A 23,875-nucleotide genomic window follows, 5' to 3' on the forward strand; every position below is an offset into this window, starting at 1 on the left:
AACCAACATTGAGCATTCCAGACACTGTGGCAGGACCCAAAAAGCTTTGAATAAAATTGTGTCCCGCTCTCTCGGCCTTAGCGCCATCTTCTTGGAAACCTCTGCACCATGAGAGCCAAGTGGAGGAAGAAGCGAATGCGCAGGCTGAAGCGTAAAAGAAAGATGAGGCAGAGGTCCAAGTAAACTGCTAGCTTGTGCACCGGTGGAGCCACAGGAGCAGAAATAAGGAAAGCCAGAGGCCAGGGACGCTGGTACCAATTGTTGGGCTGTATGCCTACTCTCTAGAGCTTGAGTCAATGGATCTAGACCATCCATCGCCGTCTGATCGCAGCTACCACCTTTGAGAGACCCGCCTTGTTCATACCAAAACCGACTCTTTTGGCCCTTTGCCCTGGACCTGTGACTTTTCGGGACTAACTCTGTTTTCATTTGTGGCTGAATGTAACACGTGTACAATAAATCATCTCTTCTGCTGTCTTAGCTGAAGGAAAAAAATGGAAAAAAAAAAAATTGTGTCCCTGTCCTAAGAGCTTGTATTTCAGCAGCTGAAAGAACACAAATATGTAAACAAGTAAGCGTGTAACATAATGTGTGTATTCTTGTCGTGGGCTGAATTGTGTGTCCCTCCCTCTCCCAGAATATGCTGGAACTCCTAACCCCCACTACCTGTGAATGGGACCTTCCTTATTTGGAAGTAAAGTCTTTGCAGATGTAATCACATTAAGATGAGGTCACAGCAAATCAGGGTGAGCCCTCTTCCAATGATAGGTGTCCTTCTAAGAGGGAAATCTGGGCAGAGAGACATGCACAGCGGGAAAACACCATATGAAGATGAAGGCGGCTAGTGGGGTGCTGCAGTTACAAGCCAGGAACACCAGACAGTGCCAGGATGTTCTACAGGCTAGGAGAGGCAGGGAGCAAATTTTTCCTCAACGTTGTCAGAGAGAATGAACCCTGTTCACATCCTGATTTCAGACTTTGGACCTCCAGAACTGCAAGGGAATAAGTTTCTGTTGTTGTAAGCCACCCAATTTGTGGTAAAATGTGAGAGCAGCCCTAGAAAATTATCAATACAGCTCTGAAGAAAAAGTACTCATGGTAAGGGGACAGAGAACAACAAAGGAGTATGGTAGTGGCTTTTCACAGAAGGAAGGGATTTCTCTGGAGGATAAATCTGAGCAGGATGCTGGAGAAGGCCTGTGAGCCACAGGAGGGAGGAGCAAAGCAGAGATAGTTAGAGAGAGAAGGAGAGCAAGTGCAGAGGAAGAAGTTACATGCTGCGAGTGTCCGAGGAACAAGAGAGCCATGTTGTTGGTAAGGAGTGAGGAGTAAAGAGAGGTGGGTTGAGGCCAGGTTTTGTAGAACCCTGTGTGAGTTGTGGTAAGGGGTTCGACTTTTACCTCACTGGTGATGGACACTACACTCACAAAAATGCTGAAATGCAAAGGCCCCAGTGGTCCCCAGTGGTAAAATCCACTGTCCTTTTGTCATGCTCCTGGACTTCCAAAGCACATAGCTCACTGTTGCCTCCCCCTTTTGGAATTCTCTTTCCTAGGCTTTATTAAAACTCCAGGTTTTAGGGTGCCTGGGTGGCTCAGTCAGGTAAGTGTCTGACTCTTGATCTCAGCCCAGTTATTGATTTCAGGGTCATGAGTTCGAGCCTAGTAATGGGTTCCTCCACGGGTGTGGAGCTTTCTTAAAAAAACAAACAAACCTCAACAACACCACCATCCCATCCAGGTCCTTCTACCTCACTGACTTTTCTTTTCTTTTTCTGTCTACTTCTATTCTTCAAGTTCTAAGTATGGTTTCCTTAAGGTACAATCTTTGGCCTTCTGCTCTTTTTGCTCTTGGTCTTCAGAAAACACATCCACATTCAGGGTGTGATGACTGGTCACACTATTATCTCCAGCACTGACCTTTGTCTTGAGTTTCAGCCCATGTTCCCATTATCAAAGGAGTATCTGGAAAACACTTAAACTTAAAATACTGAGATCATCTTCCCTCTACACCAACTAGCTTTCCTTTCAGGTATTACAACCCTATTTCCATTCATGGTATGTTATTTTCCCAGTCACCAACATTTGATGATGTGGAGGGCATGGATATTGATTTCTCACTCTTTTTCACCACCCCCCCAATCAAATCAATCATCTAATTCTTCCTTCAAAGCATCCCTTCCTTTTCTTTCTTTTTTTTTTTTTTTAAAGATTTTATTTATTTATCAGAGAGAGAGGGGGAGAGAGCAAGCACAGGCAGACAGAATGGCAGGCAGAGGCAGAGGGAGAAACAGGCTCCCTGCTGGGCAAGGAGCCGGATGTGGGACTCGATCCCAGGACCCCAGGACGCTGGGATCATGACCTGAGCCGAAGGCAGCTGCTTAACCAACTGAGCCACCCAGGCGTCCCCATCCCTTCCTTTTCATTTCCTCTACCATAATCCCATGTAGCCCCTTTTTACCTCACTTTTTTTTATTTTTTTTAAGATTTTTTTTTTTTAAGATTTTTTATTTATTTATTTGAGAGAGAGAGACAGTGAGAGAGAGCATGAGCGAGGAGAAGGTCAGAGAGCGAAGCAGACTCCCCATGGAGCTGGGAGCCTGATGTGGGACTCGATCCCGGGACTCCAGGATCACGCCCTGAGCCGAAGGCAGTCGTCCAACCAACTGCGCCACCCAGGCGTCCCTTACCTCACTTTTGACTGGCTGCAAGTTTTGTCATATCCCTTGTTTTTACCATTTATTTGAATTTATCCTTCTACATTATTCATCCTGAGGCATAGTTCTGATTATGCTACTTTTCTCATTTCCTTCTTGGCTATGGAATTGAGTTCAAGTAATAATTACTCGACCCAAGTAATAAGGGTCCTTTAAAGATGGCTGCACCATTCTCCTGACTCCTATCATCATATCTTGTTGACCATTCTCTCCACTGCAATCCACTCCCTCTTTCTTCCTGCCTCACTGGATCCCCTTTCACCTTAAGACCCAGTTTAAGCCCCTTAAAAATCCACAACAGTCATTTCACCCCACCTTGCTCTTCAGAGAGATCCTGCTGTTAAAATAAATAAAAACTGAGGTGTTACACATCTCTTTAATTCTGGAAGAAATGGAGACAATGCCCTTTTTAGGAAATGGGTCTTTTCCAAAGGGAAGGAGTTTCACTTAGGTTTTCTGTTTGTTTATTTCTTCAGCTGTAGTAACAATAGAGATTTTATACCCCTCACTGTCTAGCACAGTGCTCTCTAGACAGTAGCAGTTCCACAATTAATGTTGAGCTCCTTCTTTCTTTCTTTCTTTCTTTCTCTCTTTCTTTCTGTCATATGATTTCATGAGCAAACCCTACCCAAATCAGTCAGCCAGTTATTAACATTGTTGTTGGTGGTGTTTTTAAACTTCCAGAATGTTAAAGTTGGAGACCTGGATGTACACTGGAATCATCAGAATTTAAAAACAAAACGAAACAAAACATACCTCAGGCTCCCACCCCCCCCCAGAACAACAAAATCACAATTTCTGGAGATGGGATTTAGGTCTTGGGACTTTTTAAAGCCTTCCCAGAGATTACAATGTGTAGTCCAGATTAAGAACCACTGATTCAGATTAAAGTTTGCATTTTGTAAAAGAGGAAAGTGAAGCCCTGAGAGGCTAGCTGACTGCCTAAAGACACGCAGTTAATTCCTAACAAAGACAGAACTGGGTTAAAGCCTCAGGAATCTTTCCATTGTCCGTTCATCTACATTATGCTATCTGAAACACAATTCTAGGTTAGCTGAAGATTTTTTAAAGATAAAGATATCTTTAATCTTTACAAAGAAGTGATTTAGTAATGGCGAAATTGACTGAATTTAAAAGTGTAAAATCAGGGCGCCTGGGTGGCTCAGTGGGTTATGCCTCTGCCTTTGGCTCAGGTCATGATCTCAGGGTTCTGGGATTGAGTCCAGCACTGGGCTCTCTGCTCAGCAGGGAGTCTGCTTCCCCTCTCTCTCTGTCTGTCTCTCTACCTACTTGTGATCTCTCTCTTTGTGTCAAATAAATAAAATCTTTAAAAATAAATTTTAAATCAGAAGCATCATCTTCCATTTTGGAATGACTTCTGAAAATTCCAATTCAGAACTGTTCTGAGATAGTTTGATGGCTGTAGTTCAAGCATCCAAGAGTTGAAATGCAAAGCCCACTCTAATCAATTATAAAGACAACCTTGCAGCAGAGCCTGAGCTAATCTCTAAAATTCCTCATAGTACGAACATTTTATGAGTTATGTTCTGGCCTAAATGCATTGTCTTCCACATCTCACACTGTCCCTTGCACATATTGGCGAGGCGAATAAATGTACAAACAGGTGTAAGCAGGCATGGAAGCTGGGGGAGGACTTGAAAGCCAGGTCACAGTACCTTTCCTGATGAGAGTGACACCTAAATTGTCCCAATCAGAATCCCATAGTCATACTGACCTCCTCCCCATCTCCCTCAATCCCCTCATCAATAGATGAACGTTAGGAAGGTCTTACATGCTGACCTTCCTTTACCTCCGCTTTTGTTCAGACCTTTACAATTTCTCACCTGGATCTCTAACACAGAACAAGTAAATTCCCATGGCCAGACAACCCTTTTCAATCCACTTTCCTGTCATCTTTCTAGAACATAAACCTCGATGTGTCACTCTCCTTAACTAACAAAGCTTTGAGTCTAACTTTCTGCCTCTTGCGCCCTGCATGCCATACTCTAGCCACTCTCAACTCTGCTACACCAACTCTAGCTTGTAGCATTCTTTCTGCCTGGGATGCATTCCTTCCACATCTACCTAAGCAAGCCCCAACATCATTTAAGATGCTGTGCAAATATACTTTTTCTCCACCCAACATGGAGGCAGGTCTCTCCCTTCTCTCTCTCCATAGGAGGAGAGAGAGAAGGGAGAGACCTGCTTTTATTACTCTTTTAAAAAAGTCATGTTGTAATTGTCAGTTCTTGTCTGTCTTTCCAGTAAGCTCTTCAATTACCCATTCATCAAGTATTTATTAAGCACCCTCTGTGTCAGACCATCTTCTCCATACTGGGCATACAGCAGTGAACAAAAACAAAGCTTCTGCTCTCCTAGAGCTCACAGCCTAGCACAGGAAATGGAAAGGCCATGTTAAGAACTAAGAAAGGACAGACATTCAGGGAAATGTGCGATGCAAGCAGAAGGATCTGTAATCATGAAGGCCTCCTTGAAGACTTATTCACATTTTCATGCTCTATCACTAATCAGAGCCTAGCAAAAGTCCAATAAACACTGGGTGAATTATTGCTGAACTTACCGCCTAGTAAAGATATCCCTCCATTTCTCCTACAGTGGTTCCCCTCTGCCTAGAGGAAAAATATCCAACTACAGAAAGCTCTGTACTTCCCAGTGGAGGGCATCCTAACAAACTGGTCTTTTAAGTCCTGCTCAAATACCACTCTTAAACAATCATTTCCATTTGTATCCTTATAGCACCTAGTTTTTACTCCCTCTGTGGTATATATCCTATACTGCTTTACATACAAGTATTTGTGCATAGGTATTATCTTCCCTCAAATTCTTGAAAACACAGATCACAACTTCTCCCCCCACACACACTCCAGTTCTATTCTCACATATCATCTAGCTCAAGACCTTGCATGTATGGATAGCCCTGAACAGAGTGACTGGATAGATTCTAACTAGATTAGGAAAATATTGAGAAAAGCTGCATCCTCACCAAAGGCTTTAGCAGTGTAGGGGAAGACAGTACATTTCTCCTATGAAGGCTTATTAGTAGCTGCCACAAAAAGGGTTTTCTTAATTATTTTTTAGAATGCTATCTCATGGGTATCTTTATAATTTTCCTGGCTGAGTAAGGAGGTTGGCCAAGTTCTCAAGGGAATTTTTGAAGCCTAACTTCATGTTTCAATTGCTGGGAAGTGTTAGGTGGGGACAGGGACCTGGGGTTAAGAGTAGGGGTAATTTCTGTGGAGGGCTGGGCCACACCCAGGCACTATCCACGTTTTCCATTCTCATAAGGTGCGACTGCCTCCACCTTTACTTGAGCCTTTCTATCAAGTTTCTTTGCTCTCTTCCCAGAGCGGACGAACTAACCAAAAAAAAACGGAGGGTAGGGGAAGGAATACAGAATTTCATTTTTCAGAAGACCAGAAAAACATTATTAACAAATCCTCTCCCCGAGATACAGGGGAGAGTGCCAAGAGTTAGGAAAACATATAGAATAGTCGGTCCTTAAGCAGCAAGTCTGCGGCAATGACTCGTGCCTGAGCCAATCACACAGTCACCAGATTTGAAAATCTACCATCATTAATCCCCTTCTAACTCACTGCAAACAGTCCCAGGAAGTGGCGACTAGGTAAAATCTGGAAAGGACGGTTTTCAAAGATTTTGAAGGGATTAGGAGAAGGAAAGGTAGAGCGATCTCCCCACGCCCCTCAATCCAGAAGCGCTTTAGTGAATCGCCACCCTGACTTCCCCCACCTTCTCCATGTGCCCATTTAACTTCTCTCTACCCTCTCCATCTCCTCCCAACCCCTCAATCACTCCCTCTGTTACCTGCTCACTAAGTCTCGAGGCTTGGGTAAAACTGTGCAGCCGAAGTACCGGCCGGCAAGGAAGGGGTGCAGACAGAAGGCGCGGGCGCTGGGATACCCGTTCCACCTCTGGAGAAGCGCGCTCCGCCCTCCACGCGGCCTCAGAGCCCTGTTCCGATCACTACCAGTAAGCCCCGCCCACTCCCTAGCTAGGCCCCGCCCGCTGGGCCAAGAGCTTTTTAGCCCTTGGCAGGCGCCGTACTCGTCCATCCGGCTTGGCCTGACTCTTTCCGCGCCGGCTGGAAATGCTCTTCGCTGCGCGCGGTGGGTGGGAGGACCTGGCACCTCCCCCGCCTAGCTTCTCGCCTCTGCAGTCAGACCCCCGGGGTGAAGAAAGTGTCCCCTTCTGGGTCTCCAGTCTGCTGCAGTGCCCTTGCGTTAACGCTCTCTAGTGCTGCAGCTGTTGAAGCCGCGACTATTCCCGCGCCTCGGTGCGGGCAGAGCAACCTCTGCTCTCTGCGGACCTGGCTGGAGGGTGCGGGCCGACTCTCCAGGCCGCGTCTCCGCGCGTCCTTCCTCCTAGTTCTCCCCCCCGCCCTCGCATCTCCCGGATCCCCCGCCCTCTCCTCGCTCTGCGCCTCCTCGCTGGCTGCGGGCTGACCGCTCCACACCGCCGCAGCGCCTAGCGTCTGGACAGCCTGCCAGAGGCACACACACCTACACCCACTCCACCCGACCGCACCCCTGCCCAGCATGTCCGCTCTCGAGTGGTACGCCCACAAGTCCCTGGGCGACGGCATCTTCTGGATTCAGGAACGCTTCTATGAGTCGGGCAACCGCGCCAACATCTGGCTGGTGCGCGGTTCCGAGCAAGATGTGGTGATCGATACGGGCCTGGGGCTGCGCAGCCTCCCGGAGTACCTGTACTCCTCTGGGCTCTTGCAGGATCACGGGGCCAAAGAGGACGCGGCGTGCCGGCCACTGCTGGCCGTGGCCACCCACGTGCACTTCGACCACTCCGGAGGCCTCTACCAGTTCGACAGGGTGGCCGTGCATCATGCCGAGGCCGAGGCGCTGGCTCGCGGGGACAACTTTGAGACCGTGACCTGGCTGTCTGACAGCGAGGTGGTGCGGGCGCCCAGCCCCGGCTGGAGGGCCAGGCAGTTCCGAGTGCAGGCGGTACAGCCCACCCTCATCCTGCAGGATGGTAATGGGCCCTCGCGGGCGCGCGCTCTGTCTTTAAGGGAGGGGATTGGGGAAAACTGTTCGAGGGATGCATGCTGCAGACGTGCGTGGCTTTAGGCTGGCCCGTTTTGTCACATCGCAGAAACACCACTACTCTTTCTCCCTTTCTTGGGTAGAAGCCTACTCGATGGGAGCCAAGGCCATCGCAGCCTTCCCTACCAGAGACCAGTTCTGGCACCGTGTGGCAACGCCAAGTACTGGAATTAAATCCGGCCCCACCCCCTAGTCATTTTCCAATGCAAGATACAGTAGTAACACTACAAAGGCTTGTGACTAGGGATTACCCATTCTTTTCCCGAACACCTGATTTCCAGACGCTTTTCTAGAGAAAAGACTTCTAAGTAATGACTCCTCACAGAGTTCATGACATGCTCTGTGCTTTTGAGGCCGGCTGACTTCATCCGGGATGTCAGTGGTCACTGCTGGGTATAAGCAATTCCCACCTGTAGGTTTAGAAAGCCATTAGAGAGCAGCTGTTCCAAATCTGCTCGTGCATCCTTATCTCCAGATAGGTTTCTGTTCTTGTTGTAGCCTCATTAGAGAAAAGCTTGATAGTGAACATAAAAAGAGTGTGTGAGTCTTACAGTATGACAATATATGGTCTGGTTTAAAGCAAGGCCTGAAAAAAATTAATAAGGAGGTATTTCCGGTGATGCTTTAGTATGTGAACTCATGCATGGATAGCCTTGGGCCTCTGGTTCTGTAAAAGATAGGATGGGGATCAGAAAGAAACTAATGGAATAAGAGCCCTCTCAACCCCAGAACGTTGAATAATTGAGCTAATTAGCCACAATAGCATGAATTTCCTTTTTTTCCTTTTAGAATACTTTTGTTGATTTCCTTTTATCTTCACAACAGGTTTGAAGTGAGATGGCTGACCCCTAATTAGATGGCTTGCCTAGAGTCCACAAAGCAAGATAGTGACAAAAGCTAGGAATGGAACCAAGAATGGAGAGATCAAATCATGTAGATCATAAATCCTACCCCTTAAATACATTTTGATAATTCTGAGTAGGATATGAAACCCCTTCTCACATTTTTATCTTGAAACCATTTTAATTGCCAATTTTATTTATTAAAACATTCCTTCAAGAGGTAGAAAAATCTGTTGCACAATAAGGTTATTTTATGACTGACCAATATGACAAATATGAAATATTTTATAATAATCAGTTTATCATACAGATGAGATCTTGAACATTTGAAATATCAAAAAATAGAAAGCAAGATTCTGTACCTCACACCCCAATGAAAAAGTCTTTTCATTAAAATTTTAAATCCAAAGATTAAAAAAAAAAGACTTGTTAGGTAGTAGTCATTATCTGATAATTTGAGATGAAAGAAAAGTAGATATACAGTATTCTTGTATTTTTTTATAAAATCGATACTTTTTAGAGGTAAGATTTCCATGCAGTTGGTGGGTATTCAGAGTTAATTAGTTGTAGCACTGAAACCAAAAAATGTTTACATTATTTAAAATATATTATTTAAAATATATTTATTTGTCTGAATGAATAATAAATTACTTCTGATTTATTTACTTTTGCTCCTGTGCCAGCAATAGGAAATGAATGGTGAAAGAATGATAAGAATTACAATTTTATAAGTTAAAGAGCCCAAGCAGGCCTGAATATCATGCCTAAGATCACATATCCAGTTTGGAAAAGAGCTAGGACTAGAATCCAGGTTTCCTAAATCCCAGTTGATGGTAATAATATTATAGCATTTTGGAACTGCAGGGGGCCTGTAAGCCTTTGAAAGTGTGAAGAAAAAAAAAAACAAAAAAAAAACCTTAATATTTACCAAACACTTAAAGCTGAGAATAGTGTGTTAAATCAAAAGGTGTTTTTCATTAGGAGCAGAATGCCTCACCTCTCAAGTAGTATCTAATTTCCTCTTTTCTCAGGAATATTAATTTCCTTTTTCTTCTGAATGGTGTGGCCTGCTGACTTGCTGTTATCATGATCCAGATGCCTGGAAGGAGATATAAAGTATTTATATGAAAAATTCATACAGTTATACACACACATGAACAGCACATACCAAATAGCATAATGTTGTTGCTTTAATTAGAGCATAAGGAGACTGAAGTCATTGGTTTATTAAATTTCACTTAGTGAATTGAAGATCACTTGTCATGAGGAAGCATAAATCTGGGCATTGTATAACTAATCCTAATGCTGACTTGTAAATGGGGGACAAGGAGATATCACCATCCAGTGTATCATCTTAGATGGAAAACAATTCCCCCTACCAACAGTGAAATAGTATCTTCCTCTAAGAAGATAAATAAACCTTAGATTAATATAGCATCTTCTTCTTGACTGGGCATATATCTTTTTGTCTCTTTTTCACAATATTCAAATGATATGAAGTGCAGGCATTTTGTCCCCTGTTATATATGTTTAAACAATTTACCCAGAGTCAGCAAAATAATCACAGTTAGGACAGGTGGACTTAAATCATTTGGGGAGGTTAAAAACAAAAAAAAATAGATTCCAGGAAGGTAGCAGGTTGAAAAACACATCTTTCTTGGCTCCATCCCAAACCTGACTAAGACTATTATAAAGGGACCATGGTTTGTCTGTTTAACTACAAATCCATATTGAACTATTTCAGATGCTGCAGAGTAAATGTGATGACTGAGTCAGCAGTTTTATCTTCTGGCAGCAATGGGAAATCAAACACCAATCCAGTTTGCACTGCAGGAACCTTAAAAGGCTCAGGAATTAGCAGTAGCTGGTACCTTTGTAGAGGCAAAGAAAAGAATAGGGAAATAAGTAGAATTGGTTGAAAGCCATTTAAGAGGCTATTAAAACTCTGGAATGCGCATCCAGTTATTGTGTCCTCTGGGGGTGGGTAAAGCAGAGGAGTTTCTTCAGTGAAAGATGCTAAATACTATTGAGCTCAGGATTCAGTATGGAAAAGAGAAGAAAAGTGTGTGTGTGTATGAGAGAGAGAGAGAGAAGGAGAGACAGAGAGATAGAGAGAGTATGTTCCTTACTAGACTTCAAGGGTACATCCAGGTCTTTATCCCCCAAGTAGCAAATTGGAAGACTTTTACCCGGGAAATTTATCTAGCCCTGGAGGAAAGACTAAGTTGCTGATCCCTAATCAATCTTTGACTTGATCTCTCTACAGTGAAGCCTTGGTCACTGGCCCCATGCATGCACTACACGCAGCCTTTTCACCCCCCATTCTTAAACAGGCAACCAAGCATTATGAAAATCCGAGAAATCTGTTTAACTTGAGATCAAATACTAAAAAAATAGCATAAAGCAATTTGAAGGTTGAAGACTATCATTAATAGCATCAGGGGATGACAGAAGCTATTGCATTCAAGATATCCAGGAGACAAGAGGATGCTTTAAACATAAGCAACAGAACAGTATACACACACACGCGCACACACACACACATGAGTGTAGGAATTAAAAACAGCAGCGGTTTCTTTTTTTTTTTTTTTTTTAAGATTTATTTATTTCAGAGAGAGAGAGCACATATATGCAACAGGGGGAGGGTGAGTGAAAGGAGAGAAGCAGATATATGCCTGCCCCATATGGGGGTCGAAGTGGGGCTCAACATGGGGCTTGACCCCGTGACCCTTAGAAGATGACCTGCCAAAATTAATAGTCAGTCGCTTAACTAACTGAGCCACCCAGGCAACCCTAAAATGGTAGAAGTTTCTTAGTAGAACTGGAAGATAAATTTGAAATACTTAAAAGAAAGAGCAGATAGGCAAAATTGAAAACTAGGAGAGATCCAGTAGAGGACCAGTTTGGAAAATTCAACATTGGAATAAAAGAAGCACAGGTAGAATCGAGAAAGTGCTGGAAAAGAAAGGATGATAGAGATAATTCATGAGATTATTCCGTAATTAAGGGATGTAAATTTTTAGGTTGAGAGAACCCGCAGAGTTCCTACCACAAATAAAACACACCCAACCAAAGACATTTTATTGTAAAATTTCAGAATACTAGAATCAAGCTTCCAGAAATTTAAGTAAAAATGTCATCTCTACAGAGGCATCTGGGTGGCTCTGTTAGTTAAGTGTCTGACTCTTGGTTTCGGCTCAGGTCATGATCTCAGGGTCCTGGGATCAGCTCTAGGTAGGGCTCCACACTCAGCAGGGAATCCCTTTCTCTCCCTGCCATCCCCTCCACACTCTCTCTCTGTCTTAAATAAATAAATCTTTTTAAAAAAGTCTTCTATACAGATCATAATGGCTTTGGAGCTAGAAAAGAAGAATTATGCCTATCTGAATACAGTTTATTTCAAATTGAGAATTCTACATCCATTTCACTAATAGTGAAGTTCTCAGAAAGATTATTTCCCGGGGCGCCTGGGTGGCTCAGTGGGTTAAGCCGCTGCCTTCGGCTCAGGTCATGATCTCAGGGTCGTGGGATCGAGTCCCACATTGGGCTCTCTGCTCAGCAGGGAGCCTGCTTCCCTCTCCCTCTCTCTGCCTGCCTCTCCGTCTACTTGTGATCTCTCTCTGTCAAATAAAAAAAAAATAAAAGATTATTTCCCACATGCTGTTACTTAGAAAGTTACTAAGATACAATTTTATTGTACTTACTCTCTTCAAAATAAGGAAGTAAAGCAAGAGGAAAACATGGCATATAGAAATCCTGAGATCTAATACAAGAAAAAGTTGAAAGGAAGCATCAGGATGATGGCAAAGATGGCATTCCAACAACGATACTACGCCAGGCTTAAAGAGCTCCATACAGGAGCAGTTAAATCATTACTCTTTTGGGAGGATGAGAGGATAAGACATATATACACGTGTAGTGCCAGTAGAATAATGAAGAGTAAAGAGAGCTAAAAATCCTTGTATTTCATCATGGAAGTCAATAAATATAATCTAAAATTTATAAACCAAGAAATTGTGATTGAAATCAGTACAGTATATCTAATTGGCAAATCAAAGAAATGAGATATAAAAATTATTTAGAGATGGGTGTATATAGTAGAGGCAGCTGCCAGAAGAAAAATTGTTAAAAAGTGGTTGATTCTTGGGCGCAGGATTGGAGATAGAGTCAGAATGGGGCAAATAACTTTTTCTTACACTTTAAGCCCTTTTGGAATATTTTATTTGAAATATATATATTTCAAATATATATATGTATGTATATACATATGTATGTGTATATATATGTATATACATATATATATATGTATTTCTTTGATTAAAAATGAAATAAAAAGATGGGGGATACCAACTTGGGAAGGGATATTTGAGAAGCCAAGAGAAGTTTAGTATGGCTGGAATCTGATGACAACTGGGTCAGGGCGAGGGCTTAAAAGGATATTTTACGTGTGTGTATGGTTGTGTGGGATTATACATTTATATATATGATATTATATATATATGGATACATTTCATAGGCAATTCTGATTCTTAGAAGTTTTGATGAAATTACTTATATGAGTGTTATAAACGTATGGGAGGTACATGTAAAGCCACAGAGTAATGGCAGATCTAATGATATTTAGCCATATGGCCTTATCAACTGCTTACAGTTGATATCTATTTTGATAGGTGGGCACTTATGACTTATCTGTTGCTAAATATTTTGAATATCACCTGGGTATAACCAGCGATCAATAAAAATTCTATCCCTACATTGGTTATTATCCACAGTTTTTTTTTTTTACTCCGTTTCTCTCACTCCCTTTCTATACACTTAACGAAAAAAATCACTCTGATAGATCCATTATTACACCAACCTAGCTAAAATTTCTTTACCTTACCTGCCAACCATACATGAATGACAGTGGTTTGTGATCCCCAGAGGCACTTTAAATCTGCAACAATTACCTTGTAAAGGAGTCTGGCCCCTTATGACTATCCTTGGTAGATACCTCGGAATGGAATCCGTGGTTCTTATGGTAAGTGGATGTTAATTTTTTAAGAAAGTGCCTGTTTTCCAAAATAGTTATACTCTTTTACACTCCCACATGCAACAGATAAGAGTTCCAGTTTCTCCACATCTTCGCCAACATGTGTTTTTGTCCATCTTTTTTTTATTTTAGTCATTCTACTGAGTATGTAGTGGTATTTCATTGTGATTTTATTTGCATCTCTCTAATAACTCATGATGGTGAGCATATTTTCAGGTACTTATTTGCTATTCAAATATCTTCTTTTTTAAAGAGTCTTTTAAAATCTCTTCTCCTTTTTAAATTTTTTTTTGTTTTCTTACTATTGAGTTTTAAGTATTCTTTATATATTCTGAATTCTAGCCCTTTATCAGACATATATTTTGCAAATATTTTCTCCCAATATATGGGTTGCCTTTTCATTTTCATAATGGTGTCTTTTTAAGCAAGAAAGCTTATAACTTGGATGAAGCCCCAATTAGTCATTTTTCCTTATGATTTATTTGTGTCATATCTAAGAGCTATGCCTATCCCAAAATCACAAAGATTTTCTCCTGTTTTTTTCCTAGAAGCTTTTCATTTAGGTTTATGATCCATTCTAAGTTACTTTTTGTTCATTTTGTCAAGTGACAGTTGAAAGGTTCTTTCATGTTTATATGCATATGGATATCCAAACTGTCTTAGTCTACTTTGTTGAAAAGATTATTCTTTTTACCCATTGAATTATCTTTGTCAAAAATTCATTGACCATATATGAATATCTCCTTTTGGACTCTATTCTCTTCCATTGATTATATCTATCCTTTAGCCAGCACCACCAGTACACTGTCTTAATTATTGTAACTTTATTATAATTCTTGAAATTAAGTAATGTAAGTCCTCCAACTTTGTACCTCTTTTTCAAAATTGTTTTGGCTATTCTAAGTCATTTGCATTTCCATGTAACTTTTAGAATGAGATTTTAAATTTCTACAAAAAGGTCAAGATTTTGATTGAGATTTTATCAGATCTATAGATGTACACTCATCATTATAGTAGCTGCTAGTCATATTTGACTAAATACAAATTTAAATTAATTAGGATTGATTAAAATTAAATTGTAGTGCATTAGCCTTTTTCAAGTACCATTAGCCACATGAGGCTAGTAGCCACATGTCCAGTACTGGACAGAGTTGATACAGAATATTTCAGTAATCTCAGGAAGTTCTATTGGGCATTGTAGCTATAGGAAAAATCATATTTAAATACCATCTTAACAATTTCAAGGCTTCCACTTAATTGATATGGTATATCTCTCCTTTTGTTTAGGTCTTTAATTTCTCTTCATAATGTTTTTATACTTTTCAGTATATAGATATAACAAAACATCTTTTATTAAATTTTTCTTCCTAAGTATTTTATTCTTTTTGTTGCTATTATGAAAGAAATGGCTATTTATTTATTTATTTATTTAGATTTTCATTTATTTATTTGGCAGAGATCACAAGAAGGCAGAGAGGCAGGCAGAGAGAGAGGAAGGGAAGCAGGCTCCCCGCCGAGCAGAGAGCCCCATGCGGGGCTCGATCCCAGGATCCTGGGATCATGACCTGAGCCGAAGGCAGAGGCTTTAACCCACTGAGCCACCCAGGTGCCCCGATATGACTTTTTTAATTAAATATTTTTGATAGTTCATTGATAATATGTAGAAATACAATTGATTTTTTAAAAAGATTTTATTTATTTGACAGAGGGAGAGAGCATGCACAAGCAGGGGGAGTTAGAGAGGGAGAGGGAGAAGCAGATTCCCCTCGGAGCAGGGAGCACAGTGCAGGACTTGATTCTAGGATCTTGGGATTGTGACCTGAGTTGAAGGCAGATGCTTGACTCACTGGGCCACCCAGGCGCCTCTACAATTGATTTTTGTATCTGATCTTGTACCCTGTAACATTGCTAAACTTGGTGTTTTTTGTTTTTTTTTTTTTTTTTATTTAATTCTCTAGCTTTTTTGTACATTTCATAGGATTTTCTACAAAAAGATCTTGTTATCTGTGAATAAAGACAGATTTACTTTTGCAACTCTGTGTGACATTACTCTTTCTCTTGGCTGACTGCACTGGCTAGAATCTTCAGTGTAATGTTAAATAGAAATGGTAAAAGTAAATATCCTTGCCTTCTTCTTATCTTAGTAGGAAAGCATTTCGTGTTTCTATTTAGTGATATGTTAGCTGTAGATTTTTCATAGGTGCCCTTTATCAAGTAGAGGGCCTTTCCTTCTCTTTCTAGTTTGCAGAAAGTTTTTACCACCAGTTAAGGTTGGATTTTGTCATATGCTTTTTCTGCATCTATTGAGATGTCCATATGGCTTTTTTCCTTTATTTTACTAATATAGTATATTTCATTACTTGATTTTCAGAGGTCAAACAAAATTTACATTTCTGGGATAGACCTCATTTGGTCATTATCCTATTTATAAATTGCTGTCTTTAATTTGCCAATATTTTGTTTTTATTATTGTTTTTTTTTTAAAGATTTTATTTATTTATTTGACAGAGAGAGATCACAAATAGGCAGAGAGGCAGGCAGAGAGAGAGAGGAGGAAGCAGGCTCCCTGCTGAGCAGAGAGCCCGATGAGGGACTCGATCCCAGGACCCTGAGATCATGACCTGAGCCGCAGCGGCTTAACCCACTGAGCCACCCAGGCGCCCAATTTGCCAATATTTTGATAATGGTTTTGAGATGACTGTCATTAGGAATATTGGTTGTTGTTTGTCTTTGTCTACAATTGAATTTGAAAGCTTTCCCTCCTCATCTATATTCTGAAAGTCGAGATTCCTTCCCTGTCCTGAGTGACTGACAGAATTGACCAATGAAGCCATCTTTGAGCCTGGGCTTTTCTTTGTGGGGAGATTTAAGTTATTTATCAACTTCTTTGCGTGATATAGGTCTATTTAGATTTTCTGTTTCTCCAGTCACTTGAGGTAATTTGTCTCTTCCTAAAAATTTGTCTTTTTCAACTAAGTTGTCAAGTTTGTTTAAAGTTATTCATAATATTCCCTTATATTCCATTTAATTTCCTTTGGGATCCCTTCTTTCATTCCTGATTTTTGCAATTTTGTGTTTTCTCTAACTTTTTTCTTTGTTTAGCCAGTGGTATATCAATTTTGTTCCTCTTGTCAATGAACCAGCTATTGGTTTCTTTGACTTTTTCTATTGATTTTGTTTCTTATTTTATTTATTCCTGTACTGGCCTTCATTATTTATTCCTTAACACTTACTTTATATTTGATTCGATCCTTTTCCTAACTTCTTAAGATCAAAATTTTTGTTAGAAACTTTGATTTTAAACAGTTAACCCTTTATAAATAAGCATTTAAAGCAATAAATTTTTTTCTAAGTATTGTGTTAGCTGCATCCCATAAATTTTGATATATTTTATTTGTATTTTCATTCAGTGCAAGACATTTTATAATCTCCTATGTGATTTCATCTTTGATCCATAAGTTATGTAGAGTTGTGATGCCTACCTTGTGTATATTTGGATATTTCCCATAATATTTTTGTTAATAATTTCTAATTATGTTGTAGACAAAAAGTTATTTTTATGATTTTATTCCTTTCATATTTACTGAGACTTGCTTTATAGCCTCACTGAATAGCCTGATGAATATCCCATGTGCAATTAAAAAGACTGTATGCTGTTTTAAGATAAAGCATTTTATATATGTCACTTAGGTCAAATCAGTTGATAGTTATTCACATCTTCTGTATTCTTACTGATTTTTTATCTACTTGTTATACAAATTATTCAGAAAGTTCTGTTTAAATCTCCAAGCATAATTGTTGAACTGTTTATTCTTTTCTAAAAAAGTATTTATTTTGGAGCACCTGGGTGGCTCAGTCATTAAGCATCTGCCTTCAGCTAAGGTCATGATCCCAGGGTCCTGGGATGGAGCCCCACGTTGGGCTCCCTGCTCAGAGGGAAGCCTGCTTCTCCCTCTCCCACTCCCCCTGCTTGTTCTGTCTCTTGCTGTCTCTCTGTCAAATAAATAAAATCTTAAAAAAAAAAAAAAAAAAACAACTTATTTGTTGGGGGGGGGAGAGCATGAATGAGTACAGGGGGAGGGAAAGAGAGAGAGTTATAAGCAGACTCCACACTGAGCATGGAGCCTGCATGGGGCTCAGTCTCATGACCCTGAGATCATGACCTGAGCCAATATTAAGAGTCCACCGCTTAACCAACTGTGCCACCCAGGTTCTCCTGAACGGTTTATTCTTATTTCAGTTCTGTCAGTTTTTACTTGATGAATTTTACTTAATGAATTTACTTCATGAATCTTTGTTAGGGATAAGCACATTTATAATTTTTTAGTGTGTTGACTTAATGTATATCCCAATAAAATATACCTCTTTTCTTTTTTTTTTAAAGGTTTTATTTATTTATTTGACAGACAGAGATCACAAGCAGGCAGAGTGGCAGGTGGGGCGGGGGGAAGCAGGCTCCCTGCTGAGCAAAGAGCTTGATGCAGGGTTTGACCCAGGACACTGGGATCATGACCTGAGCCGAAGGCAGAGGCTTTAACCCACTGAGCTACACAGGTGCCCCCAAAATGTATCTCTTTTCTTTATTAATAGTCCTATTTTGTCTAATATTAATATAGCCACTCTACTTCTCTTATTAAACATTATGTGGTATAACTTTTTCAACCTCTTTTTGTCTTTGACCTTGTAGTTCCTCTCTTACAGACTGCATATATCTTATCTTTTATTATTATTATTATTTTTAAAGAAGTAATTTATTTGAGAGAGAGAGCATGTGTGCATGAATGGGGGGAAGAAGTGGAGAGGGAGAGGGAGCAGCAGACTCCCCATTGAGCAGGGAGCCTGACTCAGAGCTAAATTCCAGGATCCTGAGATCATGACCGGAACCAAATTCAGACACTTAACCAACTAAGCCACCCTGGCACCCCTGTTCCTTTGCTTTTTAAATCTATTTTGACAATCTCTGCCTTTGATTACAATGTTTATCCCATTAACATTTAATGTAATTATTGCTATAGTTGAATTAAGGGCTGCCATTTTGTTATTTGTTTCTGTATCTACTTCTTATTTCTCCCTCTTTTCCTCTTTCATTGTCTTTTAGGCTTAACAAATTCTGATTACACGGTTTAATTCCCCTGTTAACTTTTAAATTATATGTCTTTAATTTTTTTCTGTATGTATGTTTGCACTAAAGATAACAATATGGAACTTTTAAATTATGATGAGTAACTTAAGCTAGTACTGATTTAAATCCAGTGAGACAGCAATTTTGCTCTCACACCGCAAAGAGCAGCATTCATGAATTGTGTCATCAGGAAACTTGTTCCATGGATGTACTGAAAAATAAAAGGGTTGTGGTCAAATAAGTTTGAGAAATGGTACAGTCATATCTCCCTTGTGTATATCTACAATGTAGATTAGCACATTAAAAAGCTCTCAGAAGCCTTGTTGAAAAAAATCTGCTTCATTTTCTTTGAAGGAAGGGTTTCCCAAAGTATTTGACTACAGAATCTTCCTTTTCTTTTATGTATCAGACAACCTACAGAAATAGTGTTCCACATAACTCACTTTGACAAACACTGGTCAAGCAAACAATAGAAATGAAATATAGTCAACTTATTTTTAATTCTTCATTAAGAAATACTGTGTTTCAGAAATAAAATGAAAATAAGTGTCATCCTTCTGAAACTCTTTGAAACCAACTGCTGATTCTTTTCAATCAACTGCTGGTTCTTTTATTCTTTAAGTGATTGAAGTCAAGTATACAACATGTTTATCTGTAAACTCTGTTTCTATTTGTAGGTGATGTGATAAACCTTGGTGACAGACAGCTCACTGTTATGCACATGCCTGGTCACTCCAGGGGCAGTATTTGCTTACATGACAAAGACCGGAAGATTCTTTTCAGTGGAGACGTTGTGTATGATGGATCACTGATTGACTGGCTCCCATACAGCAGGATAAGTGACTATGTTGGAACATGTGAACGTCTGATAGAATTAGTGGACAGAGGTCTGGTAGAGAAGGTGCTTCCTGGGCACTTTAATACCTTTGGTGCCGAAAGGCTTTTTCGATTGGCTTCTAACTATATTTCAAAAGCTGGGATATGTCACAAAGTTTCCACTTTTGCCATGCGATCTCTTGCAAGTTTAGCCTTACGTGTAACAAATTCTAGGACCTCACCCTAGTATCTATACCGATAACCTATTGTGATTAGTTCTATAAATTAATCCAATTCATTTTGTGCTGTTTAAAATGATTAATAGTGAGCATTTCAAGAAGTGCTTTATTAGAGAAAAAAGATTGAGAATGAGTAAGCCAAAAAAGGAGGTTCTTTGTTTAAATTATTTCCTTCTTCCAAATAGGAAATCACTTAAAGAAGCTCATAATTTGCCAAGCTGTCATCTTGTAATATTTGTCACCTTGTAATATCCAGAAATGACATAGAAATCTATGCGAAAACAAGGAGGCATTTTGCAGTAACAGAAAGAACTCTCCTTGCCTCCCATTTGTTTTATTTTATTTCCTAGATGACCTAGAAAAAGAGGCATAAACTTTTATGTTTATAATCCAAACTTGATATTTTTAGTATATTATTTAAAGGTAAAGGTTCTTGAGTTTAAAATACATTAGTACTCAATACAAACATATAAATTAACATTTAAAATTACAGCTAAAACAGTCCATTGTTATGGCACAGAATTTTTATGCTTCATTTATTTATTCTTAATGTAATTATAGTGTACATTATATGTTGTGTAATTTTACTTACAAAGAGTACAATGAATTTTGTTTATTGCAAAGCTTTAAATATAACTTGCAGAGTGCTTCAGTAAAAAGCTACTAATAGCATTGTTTGTTATGTGAGTGTAATATTTTCAATCATAAAAGTGAGATTCAAATGTCTGTAATCTAATTACAAATTGTCAGATTTCTCAAAAGGACACTGTCAGGCAAATTTGAAAATATACACATTGAAAATATTTTTTATTATATCCTATTTTAATATTAACAGCTATTATAAACAGAATTTTTCTTGTTAAATAGCAGCTTCAGTATATGTCATATTTTATAGTATCGGAATAATTATAGAGATCTACAACATCCTGATAGAAATCATTCTTTTACTTACCATAACATACATATGTACCGCAGAAGGCTTTTCAGATTAATTGCAAAATATGCATTAGATATTGACTTAGAGTGAATTGCCTTTTTTATCCTGATTCACAACACCTATTCCTGTTCAGTATTCTTTGTCTTGAATGAAAAGAAGTCTACATTTATAAAGTTATAGGAAAGGTTTGCCCACTATTTAGTAAAACATTTTGGTTTGGTGCTCTTTATAATTTATTAAAAAGCCTTTTGGAATATTTCATAAAGGTTTTTTAAACAGTTTTTTCACTGCCTTTTTATTATTGACATGTCCAAAACCAATAGCTTTGGAAACCAGATTTTTTAGTATTAAGAAGGTTTAGCAACTTTTATTTGCAAAAAGTTGTGAAATGTTCCCACCCTCCACCCATCCAGGTTCTTTAGTCTTTTATTCATTCAACACATGCACACCCACACATTCCACATGCATACACATAGTTGCATACATATATACTTGCACAGTATTGTGCTAAACACTGTGGAAGCTTAAAAAGGCAAAGAGACTACATCTTAGCTAGAAGTAGAAGGCAAACAAAACATGAATAATAATATATGCAGGTTGAAGCTAATACAAATTACACAATAGTATCAGGGACATAAGTGGAGGGATGTGGAGTTTGGTTAGGAAAAGATTCCTGAAGGAGGGGTTTTTCAGTCCCATTTGGAAAGACGATTTGGTAGGTGGTCAGGGTAGGGAACAAAAGATACAAGAATAGGGATGGAAGCATTGCTGTCTAAAGTAGGCTATTCCCTTGTGACAATTTAAATTTAATTTTCAGGAATCTTAGATCTTCCAAACACCCAGAATTTAGCATGAGAAAGGTGGGTTTGTGATTGTGTATATAAGAATCATCCTCAGTGACAGACAAGCTATACTGCCACATGCCACCAAATGGATCTTCTCATTCAAGGCAGTTGGTCTGTTTCAGTTGATAGTACAACATCAAAGATACAGATTTGGTTCAGGGCAACTAAAATCACTTAATAAGCCTTAAATATAGCCATTATTTTTATATCAGTAGCACAAAAAAACAAAAACAAAAACAAAACCAAAAGTCCTTAACCATTGACCATTTTATCATACTTTAGGACTTAAAAAAAAAAAATCAGGGTATAGTAGGCACTAAGTTTTATTGAGAAATATTTAAACGTGATGAAGGCTTTCTTTATTTCTTAAAAGTACAATTTTTCAAAACATGTTAATTTTATTTTTAAATTTCCATTTTTTTACATTATATAAAAACATAAGACTGATATTTTGCTTTTGTTTCAATGTGAATAAATTGGGGAAAGGATCTATCATTCATTTAGTGCCCATGCTATGCATTTTAAAATATGCATTATTTAGTTTAATCCTGGCCCCAGTGCCACGAAGTAATTGGCCAGCCTCATACAACATAACTTCGAACAAAGCTGGTAATGGAACACAGGTCTGTCTGCGTCCCAAACTGTGCTCTTTCTCTTTACCTGCACAAATAACATAAAATTGGCAAAATGTATTTTTACTTTCCCAGATGCCACATGTGCCAAGAATAAAACAAGTGATGTTAAGCATAATAATAGCATATTTTAAAAGAAGCTTTAAAAAATATATTTTCACCCTGACAGTGACCCGTGTTACAATTTATGGTTTTTGGAACTAAGAGTATATAAGTATAATTCAAAATTGTCAAAATGTAAGACATTTAGAAATAAATTTTATTTGTATTGTTAATAACTTAATCTTGGAAATTCATTTTCCTTATATGGTGTTTCCTTTTAACTAAGAAGTCTAAACTAACAAAAACCTTGTGTGTTATCCTGATACAGCTGAATGAATGATTATGTGTAGTTCTTATATGATAGTAATATAATTGTGACATGCACAAATTATCTTCATATTATTTTCAGATATGTGTAAGTAAACATTTGTGTGATAAATATTAAAGTGAACATTTTATTTCAATCTCTAGTTGGTTCTTTTTCTAATAGTAGTAAATTCCCACTTAATTTCTTACAAGGATATTTCTTTTTTTTTTTTTTACAAGGATATTTCTTATGTGAGGTGCAGTTTTAAAAATGTGTAGTAAGGGGACACCTGGGTGGCTCAGTTGGTTAAGCAGCTGCCTTTGGCTCAGGTCATGATCCCAGTGTCCTGGGATCGAGTCCCACATCGGGCTCCTTGCTCCGCAGGGAGCCTGCTTCTCCCTCTGACTCTGCCTGCCACTCTGTCTGCCTGAGCTCACTCTCTCTCTCTCTCTGACAAATAAATAAATAAAATCTTTAAAAAAAAAAAAAATGTGTAGTAAGTAAGATATCAAATCTGTGAGTAAGACTAGGGAATCCAGAAACTGAAAATGCCCATATAAACTTTTAGTAGTTAATAAATATGGCATTTTAAATCAATGGATGAAAGATGAACTATTCAGTATGTATCCCAATTGTTCATATGGGGGGAAAAAAGGCCCTTAACAGCATAAACATAAATTCTACATGGATTAAAGACCATAATTTGAAAAATAAAACCATATGTGTATTAAAAGAAAATTTAAATCATGTTTAAGACATTAGGATTGGGAAAATCTTTATATAGAAACAAAAAGCAAGATAATATCAAAATTTAAAATGTCCTAGAGTTTGGATGCCAGAAAGTGAAAAAGATAAATTAGAAGAAAATATTCAGAATAGCAATTTTTATAGAACAGCAATTTTTGTTTTAACAACTATAAAGAATGCCTACAAATCAGTTTTTAAAAAGGTCAACTACTATAAGGGAGGGAAGACCTTTCCTCTACCCTCAGGTTCTGTGGCTGGGCCAGAGGATTAAACTTAAAAAAGTTTAAGTTTCAGAAAATTGGGAGCAAAGCATACAACTTTTATTTGATGTTAATATTTTTGTGTGTATGGTGAGGCTTTTATATATAAGAAAAGAAAACCCAAAGAAGTGAATAGGATTGAGAGTTTACATACCATTTTAACAAAGAACAATAAATTGGGGGACTGATAAGACAGGAAAAGAGGGTTTGGACAGGGCTTGGTAAACTGTGGGAAAATG

General features: G+C 38.9%; 2 protein-coding genes across 4 annotated transcripts in view; one reads left to right on the forward strand and one right to left on the reverse strand.

The window, feature by feature from the left end:
* POLR3G (RNA polymerase III subunit G) overlaps window positions 1-6,691 on the reverse strand; it is a 72,250-nt gene extending 65,559 nt beyond the window's left edge. For all 3 annotated transcript variants that reach the window (XM_044265756.1, XM_044265748.1, XM_044265740.1), the window contains exon 1: window positions 6,560-6,691. The gene's annotated coding sequence lies outside the window, so the exon portion shown is untranslated. The remainder of the gene's footprint in view (window positions 1-6,559) is intronic.
* Window positions 6,692-6,809: 118 nt separating this feature from the next.
* MBLAC2 (metallo-beta-lactamase domain containing 2) lies at window positions 6,810-21,999 on the forward strand. Its single transcript, XM_044265725.1, has 2 exons — window positions 6,810-7,744; window positions 19,489-21,999. Exons 1-2 carry the CDS (start codon window positions 7,291-7,293, stop codon window positions 19,872-19,874), a joined length of 840 nt encoding a protein of 279 aa, XP_044121660.1. The 5' UTR covers window positions 6,810-7,290; the 3' UTR covers window positions 19,875-21,999.
* The last annotated feature ends 1,876 nt before the right edge of the window (window positions 22,000-23,875 follow it).

Source organism: Neovison vison, chromosome 1, assembly GCF_020171115.1.
Source record: "Neovison vison isolate M4711 chromosome 1, ASM_NN_V1, whole genome shotgun sequence".
Classification (NCBI taxonomy): Eukaryota; Metazoa; Chordata; class Mammalia; order Carnivora; family Mustelidae; genus Neogale; species Neogale vison.